The 14,395-nt window shown below is 42.4% G+C and overlaps 1 protein-coding gene and 1 long non-coding RNA gene across 6 annotated transcripts; one reads left to right on the top strand and one right to left on the bottom strand.

Moving 5' to 3' along the window:
• Nucleotides 1-2,179: 2,179 nt before the first annotated feature.
• On the bottom strand, nucleotides 2,180-4,484 carry LOC143480184 (uncharacterized). Its single transcript, XR_013121798.1, has 2 exons — nucleotides 4,186-4,484; nucleotides 2,180-2,807 (listed from the first exon to the last, which is right to left on the bottom strand). It is a non-coding gene; the product is annotated as an uncharacterized LOC143480184 (long non-coding RNA).
• LOC143480182 (inverted formin-2-like) lies at nucleotides 2,352-14,289 on the top strand. 5 transcript variants are annotated; one of them, XM_076977692.1, is made up of 22 exons: nucleotides 2,352-2,745; nucleotides 3,842-3,957; nucleotides 4,119-4,278; nucleotides 4,676-4,709; nucleotides 4,816-4,957; nucleotides 5,576-5,708; nucleotides 6,006-6,707; nucleotides 6,909-7,051; nucleotides 7,141-7,202; nucleotides 7,306-7,408; nucleotides 7,513-7,598; nucleotides 7,740-7,840; nucleotides 8,571-8,641; nucleotides 8,835-8,942; nucleotides 9,185-9,255; nucleotides 9,393-9,513; nucleotides 9,660-9,824; nucleotides 10,035-10,137; nucleotides 10,366-10,518; nucleotides 11,310-12,083; nucleotides 12,469-12,525; nucleotides 13,339-14,289. In XM_076977692.1, the coding sequence occupies exons 1-21, from the start codon at nucleotides 2,352-2,354 to the stop codon at nucleotides 12,522-12,524; spliced, it is 3,798 nt and encodes a 1,265-aa protein (XP_076833807.1). In that variant the 3' UTR covers nucleotide 12,525; nucleotides 13,339-14,289. The 5 variants fall into 5 exon arrangements, with proteins under 5 accessions (XP_076833807.1, XP_076833808.1, XP_076833809.1 ...); XM_076977693.1 differs by lacking the exon at nucleotides 12,469-12,525; XM_076977694.1 differs by lacking the exons at nucleotides 12,469-12,525; nucleotides 13,339-14,289 and having other exon boundaries at nucleotides 10,366-10,462; nucleotides 11,310-11,560.
• Nucleotides 14,290-14,395: the final 106 nt, after the last annotated feature.

Genomic DNA, 14,395 nt, shown 5'->3' with positions numbered 1-14,395 from the left:
CCCAGAGGCTGTGCTATCCGTCATTAGAAATTATGATGAGCAGCTATTTTTAAAAAGATATCGATTATAACTGCAACTCTATCCTTTAAGACTTACAGGGGACAGACATAAATCAATATGCATTTTATTTTTAACTTTCTGCCACAACATGCAGACACGGAAGGATTTAGACCACTGCTCATTTGTGCTCTTCCTATTTTATACCCTATGTGACTCATCTCAGCAGTAGCCATTGTAGAAAGAGATCCAAAATTAATGTACTTCTGCAAGAGACTTTCTCTGTCTGGGCACTTCACCCGAATGTACGAGTCATTTGGCTTGCATCCAGAGTGACTTATGAAAACAGCAGAATGCATAAACCACACAGAAACAGGGTGTAACGCCTAAAAGCTGAGAATTATCCCAGCATTACTGAATATAATTGTATTTTAGGAGAAAATATCATGCCCCAGAGACATGCCCCAGTAAACATGCCCCAGAGACAGCCATTTACTCAAAGAAAAGCATAATCAGAAAAAGTCTTCATTTGAATGCCTTAGGTGATTACTTTTTGACTGGGCATCATTACAGACCAGCTGAGGTGATACAGGTTGCATAACTCGGTGTCAGTGTTATCCAAATGGTACTCTTAGGCCTCTTCCTTAGGGGACTGATTTAGTAAGTTGCAAACAAGACTTTGAACCAATATAACATTGTGTGCTTGTTTGTGTACCTCCCATTCAAGCAGGATCAACTGACAAACAAGGAGCTTTGTACCAAAAGGGATATTTTAGGGAAATGGGCATGGTCCTTTTCACTCAAAGCAAACAGGACAAACTGGTTCCTCTAAAAGTGAAAGCTGCCACACCCAGTTTAGTTTTGATGGTGACCAACTGGGTCATGACAATGTGGTGGATGCTGTAACCCCTTTGTTATCATGGAGAATCATGTTATAGCTAACAGCATCGGAGCCTAACTGTCTTCTCTTAAGTTCATAGACAGAGAGTAAGATGTGCGAGATTGTAGACCAGTGACGTAAAAAGGAAAGAATTTCACATGGTGCTATGTGGGTTGGATTTTCTCCAGGTGAAAGTACACTCCAAACTGGTAAAAGGGGCAAAAAGTCATAGGTTTGGTTTGGAAATGTGAAAGAGAAAGAAATAGGTGAACCCATGAACAGAGTAACTTAAGCTTGTGATGCCCTTTACTGCACCACTGCAATTCATCAATCTGCCCCTACGTTCCAGTGTATTGGAGACCGTGGTGTGGTAATGGGGGTAACGTCTCATCATCTACCGCCCCACCCCAACATGTCTGATCACGTGTCTGATGCGGTCTGTGTCTGACGCCTTAACAGGGCAACTACGCTCTGCATAAACACAGCCATCCAGACACACTATAGCAGTTAGGACCCAGAAGCATGCTTTACTTCCAGCCAAAGTGATTAGGAGTGCACTGACCCAGGCATGGAAGCAATGTTAGAGCCAGATAATCACAATAAAATAAATGGTGAGCAATTGTTGCAGTTGTTGCTGACAACAAGTCATCCAGTACAGAGTGTTTATCATTAGCCTGCCAGACAGTTAGCAAGATCCACCAAAGTCAAGCTTCCCTGTACAATAATACAGTACGAGTAATTAGCAAACTTTGTGATGGTCTAAAACATTTCAATTATACTTCACACCCATGGTTTCAATGAAACTACAAAATCATGCTGGTTTTTTGTTTTAGTCTATGAATGTTTTTGAACATCCACCTGTGCCAGTTCCTCTTTGACCGTCTTGGTATGATGGTATTGTTTCCTAGCTGGGGATGCAGTGTTTTAAGTGGTGCCATTTTTTCTTCAAATTATTGTTATGTCATCATTTTGAAGAGCCTGGTCACTTATGTGCCAAACCTCCCACATTATGCAGTGACTGGCATGGAATTCCAGGAAAAAAGCCAATAACTGGAGAAACTATTTTAAAACTTCCTGAAAATAACTGGATTAATATGCAAATAAATAGTCATATTGAAAAGAGAACTACAGCCACATTATCAAGAAGCCACACAGACTGCGTGATAATTAGCCTAATGTGCACATTTTTAACAAATATGTATTTTTACTCAAAAGTGAGTAAATAAAAACAACATTATGAATTGCCATTACGAATTACCAGTACTGATTTTCAACTGGAGAAATCAGAGCCCAGACAACATCTTAATTATACTCATTTAAGAAGTGTCCCTATAAACAAATGTCACTGTTCTTCAGACATTTTATACAGCATAAATAAAAAAAGATTTTCGTTTTCAATGTGGAAAAGGATACAAGGATATTGACCTGACTGTATTTGGTCTGCGTTTGCTTTATTCCCACAGTTGGGATCATCATGTCAAGCAAGTCGATCCAGAAGAAATGGGCGGCAGTGAGGGGCCGCCTAGGTTCCTCTCAGGACTTGGATGGAATACAGGAGGCCAACCTGGAGAACGCAGACCCGGAGCTCTGCATCCGCCTGCTGCAGGTGCCCACCGTGGTCAACTACTCTGGGCTAAAGAAACGGCTGGAGGGCAGCGACCAGACATGGATGGTGCAGTTCCTGGAGCTGTCTGGGCTCGACCTCCTCCTGGAGGCCCTGGACAGGCTCTCTGGGCGGGGGTGCTCACGGATCGCCGACGCCCTTCTGCAGCTGACGTGCGTCAATTGCGTGAGGGCAGTCATGAACTCGTCCGAAGGCATCCACTTCATCGTGGAGAATGAAGGATACGTGCGCAAGCTCTCACAAGGTATGGCACTTGTTCCTCTGTGGCCGTTCATTTGGATGTGAAGGGGTCGATTTCAGGTGTTTCTATATGTCGAAAAAGATAGAGGGAAGTTTTTATGCATATTTAAATAGCTAAGAACTATCTTGCTGGAGTATAAATTTTAAGTGATATGCAGGCCAAACATCCTTCCTTTCTCATCAACATGGAGAGTATCGGTTAATAAACAAAGGTAATGTTGATTATCTTCAGTCAGGTTATGGATACAGAAAATAACTTCAAATCTGAATATACTCATATCCACTGTCTGGGCTATGATTTAGATATTTCAGGAATTATTGTTAAGGGAAGAGGATTTTCAAGTGTATTTAGCTCCCTCTTAGAAGTGAAAAGAGTTGCAGAAGTTGAAAAATCAGGTAAAGTTTCTCAAGTATGGTAGTGGATCTGTAATGTCGTGGGGCTGTTCTTCAAATGTCCCCTGGGAATCTTGTTTATATTTGATGGAGTCAGTTCAACTCTATGGAGTAAAATCACATCAAGATTTCATCAAACATGAAAACAGGAAAACCTGGTAGACCCAGTCAGAATGCTAAAACTGGGTCATTGTGAGATCTGTAATTCATGCCTTTAAAACCACCATACAAATACCACCCGACTGCTGACCCGAACCCCTACTGAGATATTGTTGGGGAACTAAAATGGACAGTTCCCAGTGGCGCTAAAAGATCTGGAAAGATTTTAAATGGAGGAACAAATCCCTTCATTCATGTTCTGCTTTATCCAGCATTATAAATATGTCAGCACAGAAATGTCAATATTAGTCACACTTTTTAAAAACAAATCTCACTAAAGCAAGATTTGTCATACCAAACTGGTAATGACCACATTGTATCGCCTTTTAGCTGTTCTTTACTGAAAGTGAAATTACTTCTAGAGGGTATGCCAGAATGATCCTATGTCTTACCCAATTGCTTATCTTAATCAAGGCCAGTCTTGTTCATACCTGCCAAAACAGCCTGCCCCAGAAAAAATAGGATGGGTTGATATACAGATAACAAGGAAAATCACAGTTATAGGGAACAGGTTCAAACAAGCAATGGCTATGGCTTGATCTCTCCAGCTCTGGACACGTCCAACACCATGGTGAAGAAGCAGGTGTTTGAACTACTGGCTGCCCTCAGCATGTTCTCTGCAGAGGGATATAGATTGGCACTGGATGCCCTGGATCATTATAAGGCCGGTATCAATCACTTCATACAATATCCACATGCGTATGAATAATTAAAAGTTACAAACCGAATGTGTATGGTTTCTCTACAATTGAGTTGTTTAATGAAACACACGTCCTCTCCCAGTACGTATTGGCTGATTCGAATACCCTTGGTTTTTCGTTGTAGGCCGTAAAGACCCAACATTATCGCTTCAGCGTCATCATGAATGAGCTCCAAAGTACGGATAACGTACCTTACATGGTGACGCTGCTCAGCGTCACCAACTCGCTCATCTTCGGCACCGAAGACCTTCGTCAGAGGGACAAGATGCGCAAGGAATTTGTTGGTACGCAGTGGATGTACCTGGTCCTCTCAGATTAGTTGTTTTTGTGTTGTGTATGAATTCACTTGTGGGTTAGACACATTGTAAACATTTAACTATAGGCTACCACATGTATTTGGTAATCACTTTGACATATCAGGTTACATTTTGACGCTAATTTGCAGATTTATTTTCATAAAAATATATACGTTCTTGTCCGCTCTCGACAATATTCCTGTGAAATGTCCCGTTGGTTAATCGAGTATCATCGTTAATTGCGCTCACCTTTGTGGTCAGACAACTCCGCCCAAGAAAACTCGGTAGTTTCGCGTCTTGGTTTTGTTCACGACAGTAGAACAATGTTTCGAAAATCAAAACCTCATGGAAGATTATGAAAGTTCGTATAATTTTTGTCTAACAGGGTTGCAGTTGCTTGATTTTCTGCCAAAACTGAGGTGAGTCTATTCAGATGACTAACGGTAGCTGTTCGTTCAAACACATCTAGCTAATATTAAACCGATTAAAAAATAAGATCTCATTGATGCACGTCTTGTGCCACAGAGAGCAAGAAGATGAGGACTTGATCATCCAGTGTGAGGCGTTTGAAGAAGCCATGGCAGAGGACGAGGAGGAGCTGCTGAGGCTTTATGGAGGCATTGACATGAGCAATCACCAAGAAGTCTTCACTACGCTGTTTAGCAAAGTGGGCACCTGTCTTATCTGACGTGGGATGGATTGCTTATCTTTTTCATTGCCTTATGCATCCCTGCACAAACATTCTATATCAGATTTGCACCTCGGACACCGTACAAGCACAGTCCTAGCCATGCTCAGTGTTTATGCCTCTTTTTAAACAGGTTTAATATAGTTAAAGTTAGTATCTGCGCTTGCTAATGTTGTCCTGCCAATTATTTTAAATGCAGAGATTTCCTAAATAGCTTGCTGTATGTACAGCTTTGCCTATAATAACACAGGAATTTGGGTTTTTTATGTTTAGCATGAAGGCCTTATTTTTTTTGTGATGTCTGAATTGTTTGTAGTACAATAAAATGGCTCCCTGTGTTTTTAACTTTGATTCTTTGACATTCTTATTGACCAAGCAGCTATCTTTCATTCAATCACTTAGCCACATTAATGCTTTTCTTTTCTCTGATTCTCCTAGCTAGCAAAAGAGTTTTTATTCTAAGCTTTTATGATGTGTTGAATTTTGCAGCTTCTTGGAAAATGTATGGATAAAACAGCATGATCATTTCTGGGAGTTGTAATATGTACATGGAACTGTCCTGAAACGGGTCTTTGTGCTCTGTATCGCCCCCTGTAGGTGAGCAGCTCCCCTGCTTCCCTGCAGCTGCTGTCCATCCTGCAGACGCTGCTACTGCTGGGGCCCGATCGCACAGACGTCTGGCAGGCCCTGGAGGCTCTCGCTAACCGCGCCGCCCTCTTGGCCCAGAACTGTGAGTCAAGTTTTTGTCTGAAGCCATTCAAGGTTCAGGTCACTTGACGGTCTGGGTGGTTCATATGACAAATTCAGTTGGATTAGGCCCAGTCAAATTCACTTCTCAAGTAATCAATATTTGCTTTAGATTCTTAAATGAATATAGAATAATGCCTATACAGAATTTGTTTTATGTATATATGTATCTAAGATATGTACATGGATATACACACACATTTAAATATTTATATTGTGTACACCTTACATATATATATATATATATATGTATATATATTGCCATTCTTTCATTCTGTAGCTCAAATGGACTGCAGTGAGAAGATCATGCAGCGTCTTGTCTTTACCAAAGAGCCAGCCATAGGCTCCTATCATGTAGATGCTTTACCACTCAAGAAAGTGGACAAAGCTGTTCAGACTGAGCAAACTGATATGGAGACGTGTGTAGCCAAATCTTCAGTCACTGACCATGCACTACCCATCAGCTCTGCACACAAAACCAGCAGCAGCCCGCCTCCTCCCCCGCCTGCTCCTCCCCCACCTCCACTGCCCAATGTGGCTTCTGCACCACAACCTCCACCACCCCCACCTCCACCACCCCCACCTTTACCTGGCATGGGTGGTCCTCCACCACCCCCACCTTTACCTGGCATGGGTGGTCCTCCACCTCCTCCACCTTTACCTGGCATGGGTGGTCCTCCACCTCCTCCACCTTTACCTGGCATGGGTGGTCCTCCACCCCCTCCACCTTTACCTGGCATGGGAATGCCTCCGCCCCCTCCACCCTTACCAGGAATGGGACCTGGAGGGCCTCCACCACCCCCTCCATTGCCTGGTGAACTTGGCCCTCCTGGCCCCCCTCCTCCTCCTGGAGATCTAATAGTGGCCCGCACTGTTCAGCCTCTGGGAAGAGCTTACACTGTGCCAGTGAAGACCGGCCCCTACCCCACGCTCAGGATGAAGAAGCTCAACTGGCAAAAGCTGAACTCCAGAGCTGTTACAGGTGAGAGCACTGTGCTTGATCCTTACATATCATTGTGATATACTGCGAGTCCAGAAATTAACGCCCAACCATGTCAATAAGCTTGCTCTGTATGGTTTTAGTACACTGTTCAATACTTTTTTTGTACAGGGAAGCTAGTGCTTGTCACTGCTGAACCTATTGTGTGAGTATATCTCAGGTTTTTGCTCTTTTCTTTCATAGATGGCTGCTCAATATGGGCTTCTGTGCCAAGTGATCAGCCTCTTGAACCTGACTACACCAGCATCGAGCAGCTTTTCAGTCTTCCTGTGGTCGAGTCCAAAGACAAGACCCCAGTTGCTCCTGTCAAGAAAGAACCTAAAGAAGTTTGTGACTGCTTTTATACCTGCCACACAAATGTTCTGTCAATACGCTGTGATAAATGACACTCAAATATTTTTCCACTTTCTTTTAGATTTCTTTTATTGATCCCAAAAAGAACCTGAATCTGAATATATTCCTCAAGCAGTTCAGATGGTGAGCGGATCAGGATTCAAGTTGATTTGTGTAATTTTCTCCTGTTTGTTTTATTTCCTGATTTATTCAGCATCCTTTTTTCTTTACTCAACCCTTCATACAGTCCTCATGAGGAATTTGTGGCTCTCATTCAGAATGGGGATCGTTCCAAGTTCGACGTTGAGGTTTTAAAACAGCTTCTAAAGCTCCTCCCAGAGAAACATGAGGTTGGTCATAAGTAGCTTATGAATAATATAAAGATACAAGGGAAACTCATTTTCTGGCTAACGTTAGCTAATCTGAATATCATTTTTACTCATTCTCTCTGCAGATTGACAACCTCAAGACTTTTCAAGGAGAAAAAGACAAACTTGCCAACGTTGACCAGTTTTACCTCTTACTCCTGGCAGTTCCACGGTAAACACCCTTGTCTACAGTCTTCGTTCTATAACTTGTAGAAAGTGAACTTTGTGAATGCTCCATTAATTATCACCATCAATTTCACATCACTTGTGTGTTTTCCTGCCTGCTTGCGATCCTGACACGTGTGTCTGGCAGTTACCAGCTGAGGATCGAGTGCATGTTGCTGTGTGAAGAGACCTTGTCCGTGCTGGAGATGCTGAAGCCCAAAGCGCAGCTGCTGGAGGCGGCGTGCGAGAGTGAGTGTGAGCTGTGGTATTGCGTGGGAGTTCTGGCCTCCGCCACTCCTCTACGCCTCGATTGCTTCATTTGTGCCGGAGAGGATGCTCTCTGTCTCACCCACGCTTGGAAGCGTCTCAGCTCGGTGGAGGGTTCAGACTGAAATGTTGTTGGTACAGCCACTCCTTTTATGTCTTGCTCAATTATCAAACCAACAGCTTCAGGGTCAGTTTATGTAAGGGGTTTGTTGGGCTAGATTCATTGGAAGTGCCCACACTGCAAAATGAAGTATGCTAACTGATTCCTAACTGATTACGGCCTGCGGTCTCGTGGGTGGGCTGCACTGAAGTTGGTTACTCAGACAGGAAATGATTTCAATCCCACATACAGGTGCCACTGTTTTATAAGTGGCACTGATTACACTGTGATGGACAGTTGTGCTTAAGAGTGCGAGGAAGCATGGATCAGTTAGTCAGACACATTTCCAATAAACAGCCCCCTCTGCTCATGTGCAATTTTAAAATGAAGTCTGAATAAGGACATAATTCATTATAAATCATTTACAATTACTATAAACTATTACAATTCATTTAGGTGTGAGGTGGAAGTGTTTTTGGTAATGGAACACTGCAGGCAGAGTGTGAACTTTTGCACTAAATGAGTAAGTCATACAGTGCTCTATCAGTGTTGTCCTAAATGGAGCTCTGGAGTTGGTTTTGAAAGGGTTTTGGTGTCTACTGCCCCCTGCAGGTCTCCAAGCGAGCACCCTGTTGCCCAGTTTCTGCAGGCTCATCCTTCAAGTTGGAAATTTCCTCAATTATGTAAGAACGTCGCACATTACTCATTTGTGTATTTGTGAAGCATCATGTTACATCATTGTGCATGCTGAAGAAGCTTGAGGTAACATTTTAACAACCTGTTGTAGGACTACAACAGGGATGTAATGACATTACAGTTTATCAGGTTTGCTGACCAACCAAGATCTTTTTTTTCTTCATCCTTTCTCTTGGCCAGGGAAGTCATACAGGAAATGCTGAAGGCTTCAAGATTAGCTCCCTGCTGAAGCTCACGGAGACAAAATCCAACAAAGGCCGCATCACTCTCTTACATCACATCCTGGAGGTACTGTAGAATTATATTAAAGCATTTTCACAAGGAGAATGTCGCTCTACTGAAGTATAATGAATGATTTTGATGAGGCTAGCTAAGATTTATCATCTGTGAAGAAAAGCCTTGAACTTGGGAGCGGGGCTGGATGGTTTATTGTTGGTGTATTTTCCAAGAGAAGAGCCACAGGTGTTCAATCTAAAGCGGTTTGTGTGGTGAAACACTGAATGCTGAGACGGTACATGTTGTGATTCCAGGAAGCGGAGATGAACCATCCTGAGCTTCTGAAGCTTCCCGATGAAATTGAGAGCTTTGAGAAAGCAGCGGGGTAAATGCAGTGCTAACGCTTGTGCCATTTGTGAGGGTACCAAGGCATGAGAAGACATGCTGTGGGTCTGCATGACTGAACTGTGCCTTCCTGGCTGTGGCATTTTTGGTCTGAGTACAGTTCTGATTCTGCCTCAGAATAAACGTGGAATCCATGCAAGCTGAGGCAAGCATGCTGTCAAAGCGTTTAAGGGACACGGAGAAAAAAGTATCCTCATCAGATAAAGATATCCAGGAACAGTTTTCAGGCGTTATTGAGGTGAGTGAAATATCAGTGTCTCTTGAAGAGGTGAGTGTTGTCTATGTCAGATGGCAAGGGAATTAAATTTTAACCATTACGTAAATTTCAGTGGTCAGAAGAATTTGAAGTGGCTCTCCATGTGGTTTTTGTTGTGGCACGTGTAGGAGAACCTTCTGATGTGTAAAGCTTTGGAGGAGCGCTTGGGTTGTGTAGAGAGGAAGAAGGGTGACCTGGCTCAGTACCTGTGTGAGGATGCAGGCCAGCTGTCACTCGAAGAGCTCTTCAGCACCATCAAGACATTCCGGGAGCTTTTCCTCCGAGCCTTAAAGGTGTCTAGTCGGTGTGGTCTGCTACAAACACATTAAAGGCATTTGGGAGCATGTAAAAAAAAAATATCACGTGTTCTTCCTGGTCGTCTGCCAGAAGCTCCATGTTGTTGTATCGGTTGTAGCGTTACACACGATTGCTGCATTTTCCTCTTAAAATAGCCTGCTCTTTTCTCTCCTGATGACCTCTGCTGGTCTGGTTGTCTCCTGCAGGAGAACAGGATCCGTAAAGAGCAGGCTGCCAAAGCAGAGAAACGCAAACAGCAACTGGCAGAGGAGGAGTCCAAACGGCAGAAAGGAGAGAATGGCAAGATCAGTGAGTGGCCCCCTCCTACTAGAATCACTTACTACAGTTCGTGACCTGATTTTTGTGTCTCCTGAACTTTTACAATAAATTAGTGTTAGATGCGTGTGCGTTTTATATAAACGCACACGATTTAAGGTCTTGAATTTTCACGAAGAGGCTCGTGTTCAGAAATGAATACTGTACACCACCTCCCCCTTGTGTTTTCCTGGACATATTGACTTTGTTGTGTCCTTCCAGTCAGAAGAGGTGCTGTGCCTCAGGAAGACGGATGTATCGTTGACCACCTTCTGGCAGACATCAGAAAGGGTTTTCCACTTAGAAAGACTCGGCCCAGGTGCGAAATGGAAAGTGCACCCTCTAGTGAAATGCATAGGGATACCGGGCAGCCTGGTAAGGACAAGATGACTCCGAGATTCTCAAATGTGGCTCCAACCAAACATCTGAAGTCACTTTCTCCATTCATCTCCTCTGCTCCATGTTCCCTGTTTGTGGTATGAACTGGATGGAGCTCATGTAAAGGGGCATTTGTGATGGCCTGTCCAGTGATATTGAGGAGATGAAGGGTGAATGGGATATTCAGACTGTTGGCATTGGAGCTCTAGCGCCGCCCACGTTCTTCTTCCAAACCAATAGCTTGGTTTTGCTGCTTCATCTTGCTGCTTCTCATTGGTGGGTTTTCACCACCATAAGGTGCTATTTTTTGTTGTTTGTTTTTGTTTTGTTTTTTTGTTTTTCTTTCAGGCACCCTCATTATATTAGCTGCATTCCTGAGACATAATCTTCTTAGCATTGGAATGAAATAATCTTAAATACGAACAAATTTTATTCTGAGCAGTTCATATTGGAAGTGGTCAAAATGTTTATTTGTTTTAAATCTTATTTGTCATATTCCTTATACCACCCGTCAAGCATGATGGAGATGGTCTATTCAAACAACATTTAATTTATAGGCATAAAACAAAGCCATCTGACTGTTCTGAGAGGTGTAAAAAGTCTTTTTCTTATTGCTCACAAGACAATTTAACTATAATCCTTCACATATAGAACAGAGTTTGCATTCAGCTTTATGTAATATGCATGTAGAAATCATGGCATGGCAGCATTGCTTTCATGCACCTGTAGTATTTGCCATCTATGTCATGTGATCACCACATCTAATTTGTCTTCACTGTCACCCTCAGCCCCAAATGTCCATTTTGCAGAAGGAGGAGTCAAGTCGCCTGCAGCCCAGGATCCCTGTCCATCTCGGGGAACGGAGTCGGCCACCGAAGGTCCAGCCGGCGGTTCCTCCTCTAGACCTCAAGGAGAAGCAACCCCAGCAGCTAGTGGTGAACATCAGCCTCAGGGTGTGGAAGAGTCCCTTGTGGGCCTGACCACAAACGGCGCCGCATCACCACAGCAGCCCTCCACAGACACCTCTCCGGTTCAGGCCCACCCCAAAGATGGCGTACAACCCCAGACCCTTGACGACAAAACCCTTGCTGAGGAGAACCTTCCCACTGATACTTCACCACAGAACAAGACCTCTGTGAATGTGCCTCCAGCTTCAGTTGAACACACTGGGCCGCCACTGAGGCCGTGTGAGGCAGAAGATTCAGCCGTGCCAGGGCAGAATAACAACAGTAACAATAGCCAAGATGATGACCTTGTTCTAGACACTACCCCAAAGAACACAAAGAATGGCAACACCACTGCACATATTGATTCAAATCAAAATGGAGATAGTGAGGTTATTAGTGAAACGATATCAAAAAGCCAAGAGCGGAGACCTTCAAGCAACGGTCAAGCAGACACGAACAGGAGTGAGCCATCTGTTGGCCATAATGACCCACAACAGGCATTCGATGTACCTGATGGAGCAGGTATAGAGGATGGCTCCGCCCCCTTCCGTCCTCCTAACTCTCGGGTTAAAAAACAAAAGTTTTTCAAAGGACGGAAAAAATATAGTAACGAAGGTAATTTATTTACATTTTAATTATCCTAATAAAGATGAAACAGTGCTGTTGCAAATTAAGTGTGCTTGAGAACATTTAATGTGTTACAAAAAACATATGTCTTGGGTTTGCAAAACCTAAAATGGTAGTTCAATTTATTTACTTTTTTTTTTTTTATCCCATGGACATTTTCTAAATGTACCTTAGTCATGACGTTTTAAGGCTCAAATACTTGTAGCACTAACATCGTTGATCTTTTATTTAATATTGTTCATTTATTGAAGTTTTCTATGAAATTATGATGGCCAATCGTGATGCCTTGCAAATATGGTAAGTCATTTGTTTAGGTCATAAATAATTGTAATTCAGTCCTTCAGCGAATCTTTTTCTTTTTGCCCTTCTTAAGCTGAGGGTAAGACCGAAGGACACAGTAAGCATAAAAAGGGCTGTGTGTTACAGTAAGGTAGGTCCACTCACTGGATGTGTAACTAACACAGGTCTGAGGGACAAGCGTCCAAACCCGCCGTTTATAACCAAATCCATTCAGTGTCTAACTACAGTCCTGTCCATGTACCAGCGTGTTCAACTCGTCATCTGACTTCATTAACACTGTTACTGTGTCTGTGTGAACAAGAGGTAATTCACCTGTTATAATCTCTCCAAAGTCCCTGAGGACCTTTTGTCTGCTGCTATTAGCTTCCGTTTTCTGGAGTCGTCGTAAAAGAGAAGTCGCATGTCTGAGTATTGCATTATTAAATGAGGCATCTAGTCTACCATGTCGTCTGCTTCATGGATGAATCAGGGTATATCAATGATTGAGAGTTTACTGGGGTGATCATGACTGCTGTGCATTTTCTTTTTCTGGATTGTTGACGGCAGAAAGAATTGTGCTACGGTTTGTATACTAACATCTCAGCTGAAAGAGAGGAACTCCTGTACGACAACTAAAAAAAAACCTTTTCATGTGGTCTTTTGGGTTGGGCAATAGATTATAACCACATATAAATTACAACATTAACAGAACAATAACTGATGTGTGAAATGCTGTTGGGTCTCTTCAAAGCTTATTTTAACAATCTCTTGATTTCACTATCTCTGATTCTGATTCTAAACTGTGAAGTCTGTGGGAAACAAACATCAGAGCATTTGAAAACTTCTTGCATGTTCTGTTTCAGATGAAAACTGTCCTTTAAAAATCCATTTCAGATTACTTATGTTGAATTGTGTCATCCAAATGGACATGCTCATCAACCTCATTTATTTACTGCCATTGCAGGAAGACCCAGGAAAAGGAAAACAGGAGGGAAGAGATGAAGCTTCACTCCTGAGACTTTAGAGTTCTGTAGGCCTGTCGGCGGCCTGCCTGTCCCACTCCCTTTAACTGACCTTCTGCATAGCCCGGTGGGCACGAGCGCTGATCCAAGCTGCCGTGACCGGGAGCAGCCTGGCCCAACAGGACCGCTGGGGTTTCTGGATGTGCTGGTGGACCAAGTAATATTTTAAATGAACCTTTAGTGTTGTTCCGTCTTTTTTTTCTATTCTGTTACTTTCAGTAGCTCATTTGTATATTATGGTATTATTATTTACACAGTATTTGTTTACATACCTTAAGTATATTTCTGAAATTGTATTATGATATAATGGGGAAAAAAAGTCTTGTGTTTATACGAGTTTTCCAGTAACACTTTCAGATATTATAGGTCAAGTACATAAGGTTTTAATATGATGAACAATACAACAATGTTTATTTTGGTAGCGTTAGAATTTGCAAGGTGATTTATGAAGTGTGTTTTAATTAATCTGTCATGTTTCAAGGTGTTATAACCTATAGTTCAGTCATGGCATCTGTACAGTTATAATTTGGAAGAAATGGTTTATGTGCAATTTTCTAAAAGCTGAACCTTAACTGTTCATGCAGAATATGCCTCTATGAATATAAACTTTGAATTCTTAGAAATCATGAAGACCACTCTGATTCCTTGTAGGCTTGTACAAAACTGGAAGCTCTGTCAATGTTTGTCCATATTAAAGTAAATGTTGTATTGATGATTGTGACGTCACCTAAGAATAATATTTTAGTTTGTGTATCCGATCCAAAGTTATGACTGAAATAGACAGCAGTTGATTGTGAGCGATGAATGTGCTGTGGTTATTATAATTTACATAAACTGATGCCTCCACGATCTGTTTGTTGAATTCACAATATGAATAAAAAGTTAAGAGGAAATTGTGCGTTTATTCGTGTCATCAGTCAATTCCACTGAGAAACCTACAGTGAATATTTTAAGAAGCGTGTTCTATAATTTCTTAAGGAAGAAAAAAATCTGTGATTC

Source organism: Brachyhypopomus gauderio, chromosome 17, assembly GCF_052324685.1.
Source record: "Brachyhypopomus gauderio isolate BG-103 chromosome 17, BGAUD_0.2, whole genome shotgun sequence".
NCBI classification, from domain to species: domain Eukaryota; kingdom Metazoa; phylum Chordata; class Actinopteri; order Gymnotiformes; family Hypopomidae; genus Brachyhypopomus; species Brachyhypopomus gauderio.
The sequence above is the reverse complement of the archived record's forward strand: the minus strand, read 5'-3'. Positions and strand labels throughout refer to the sequence as shown.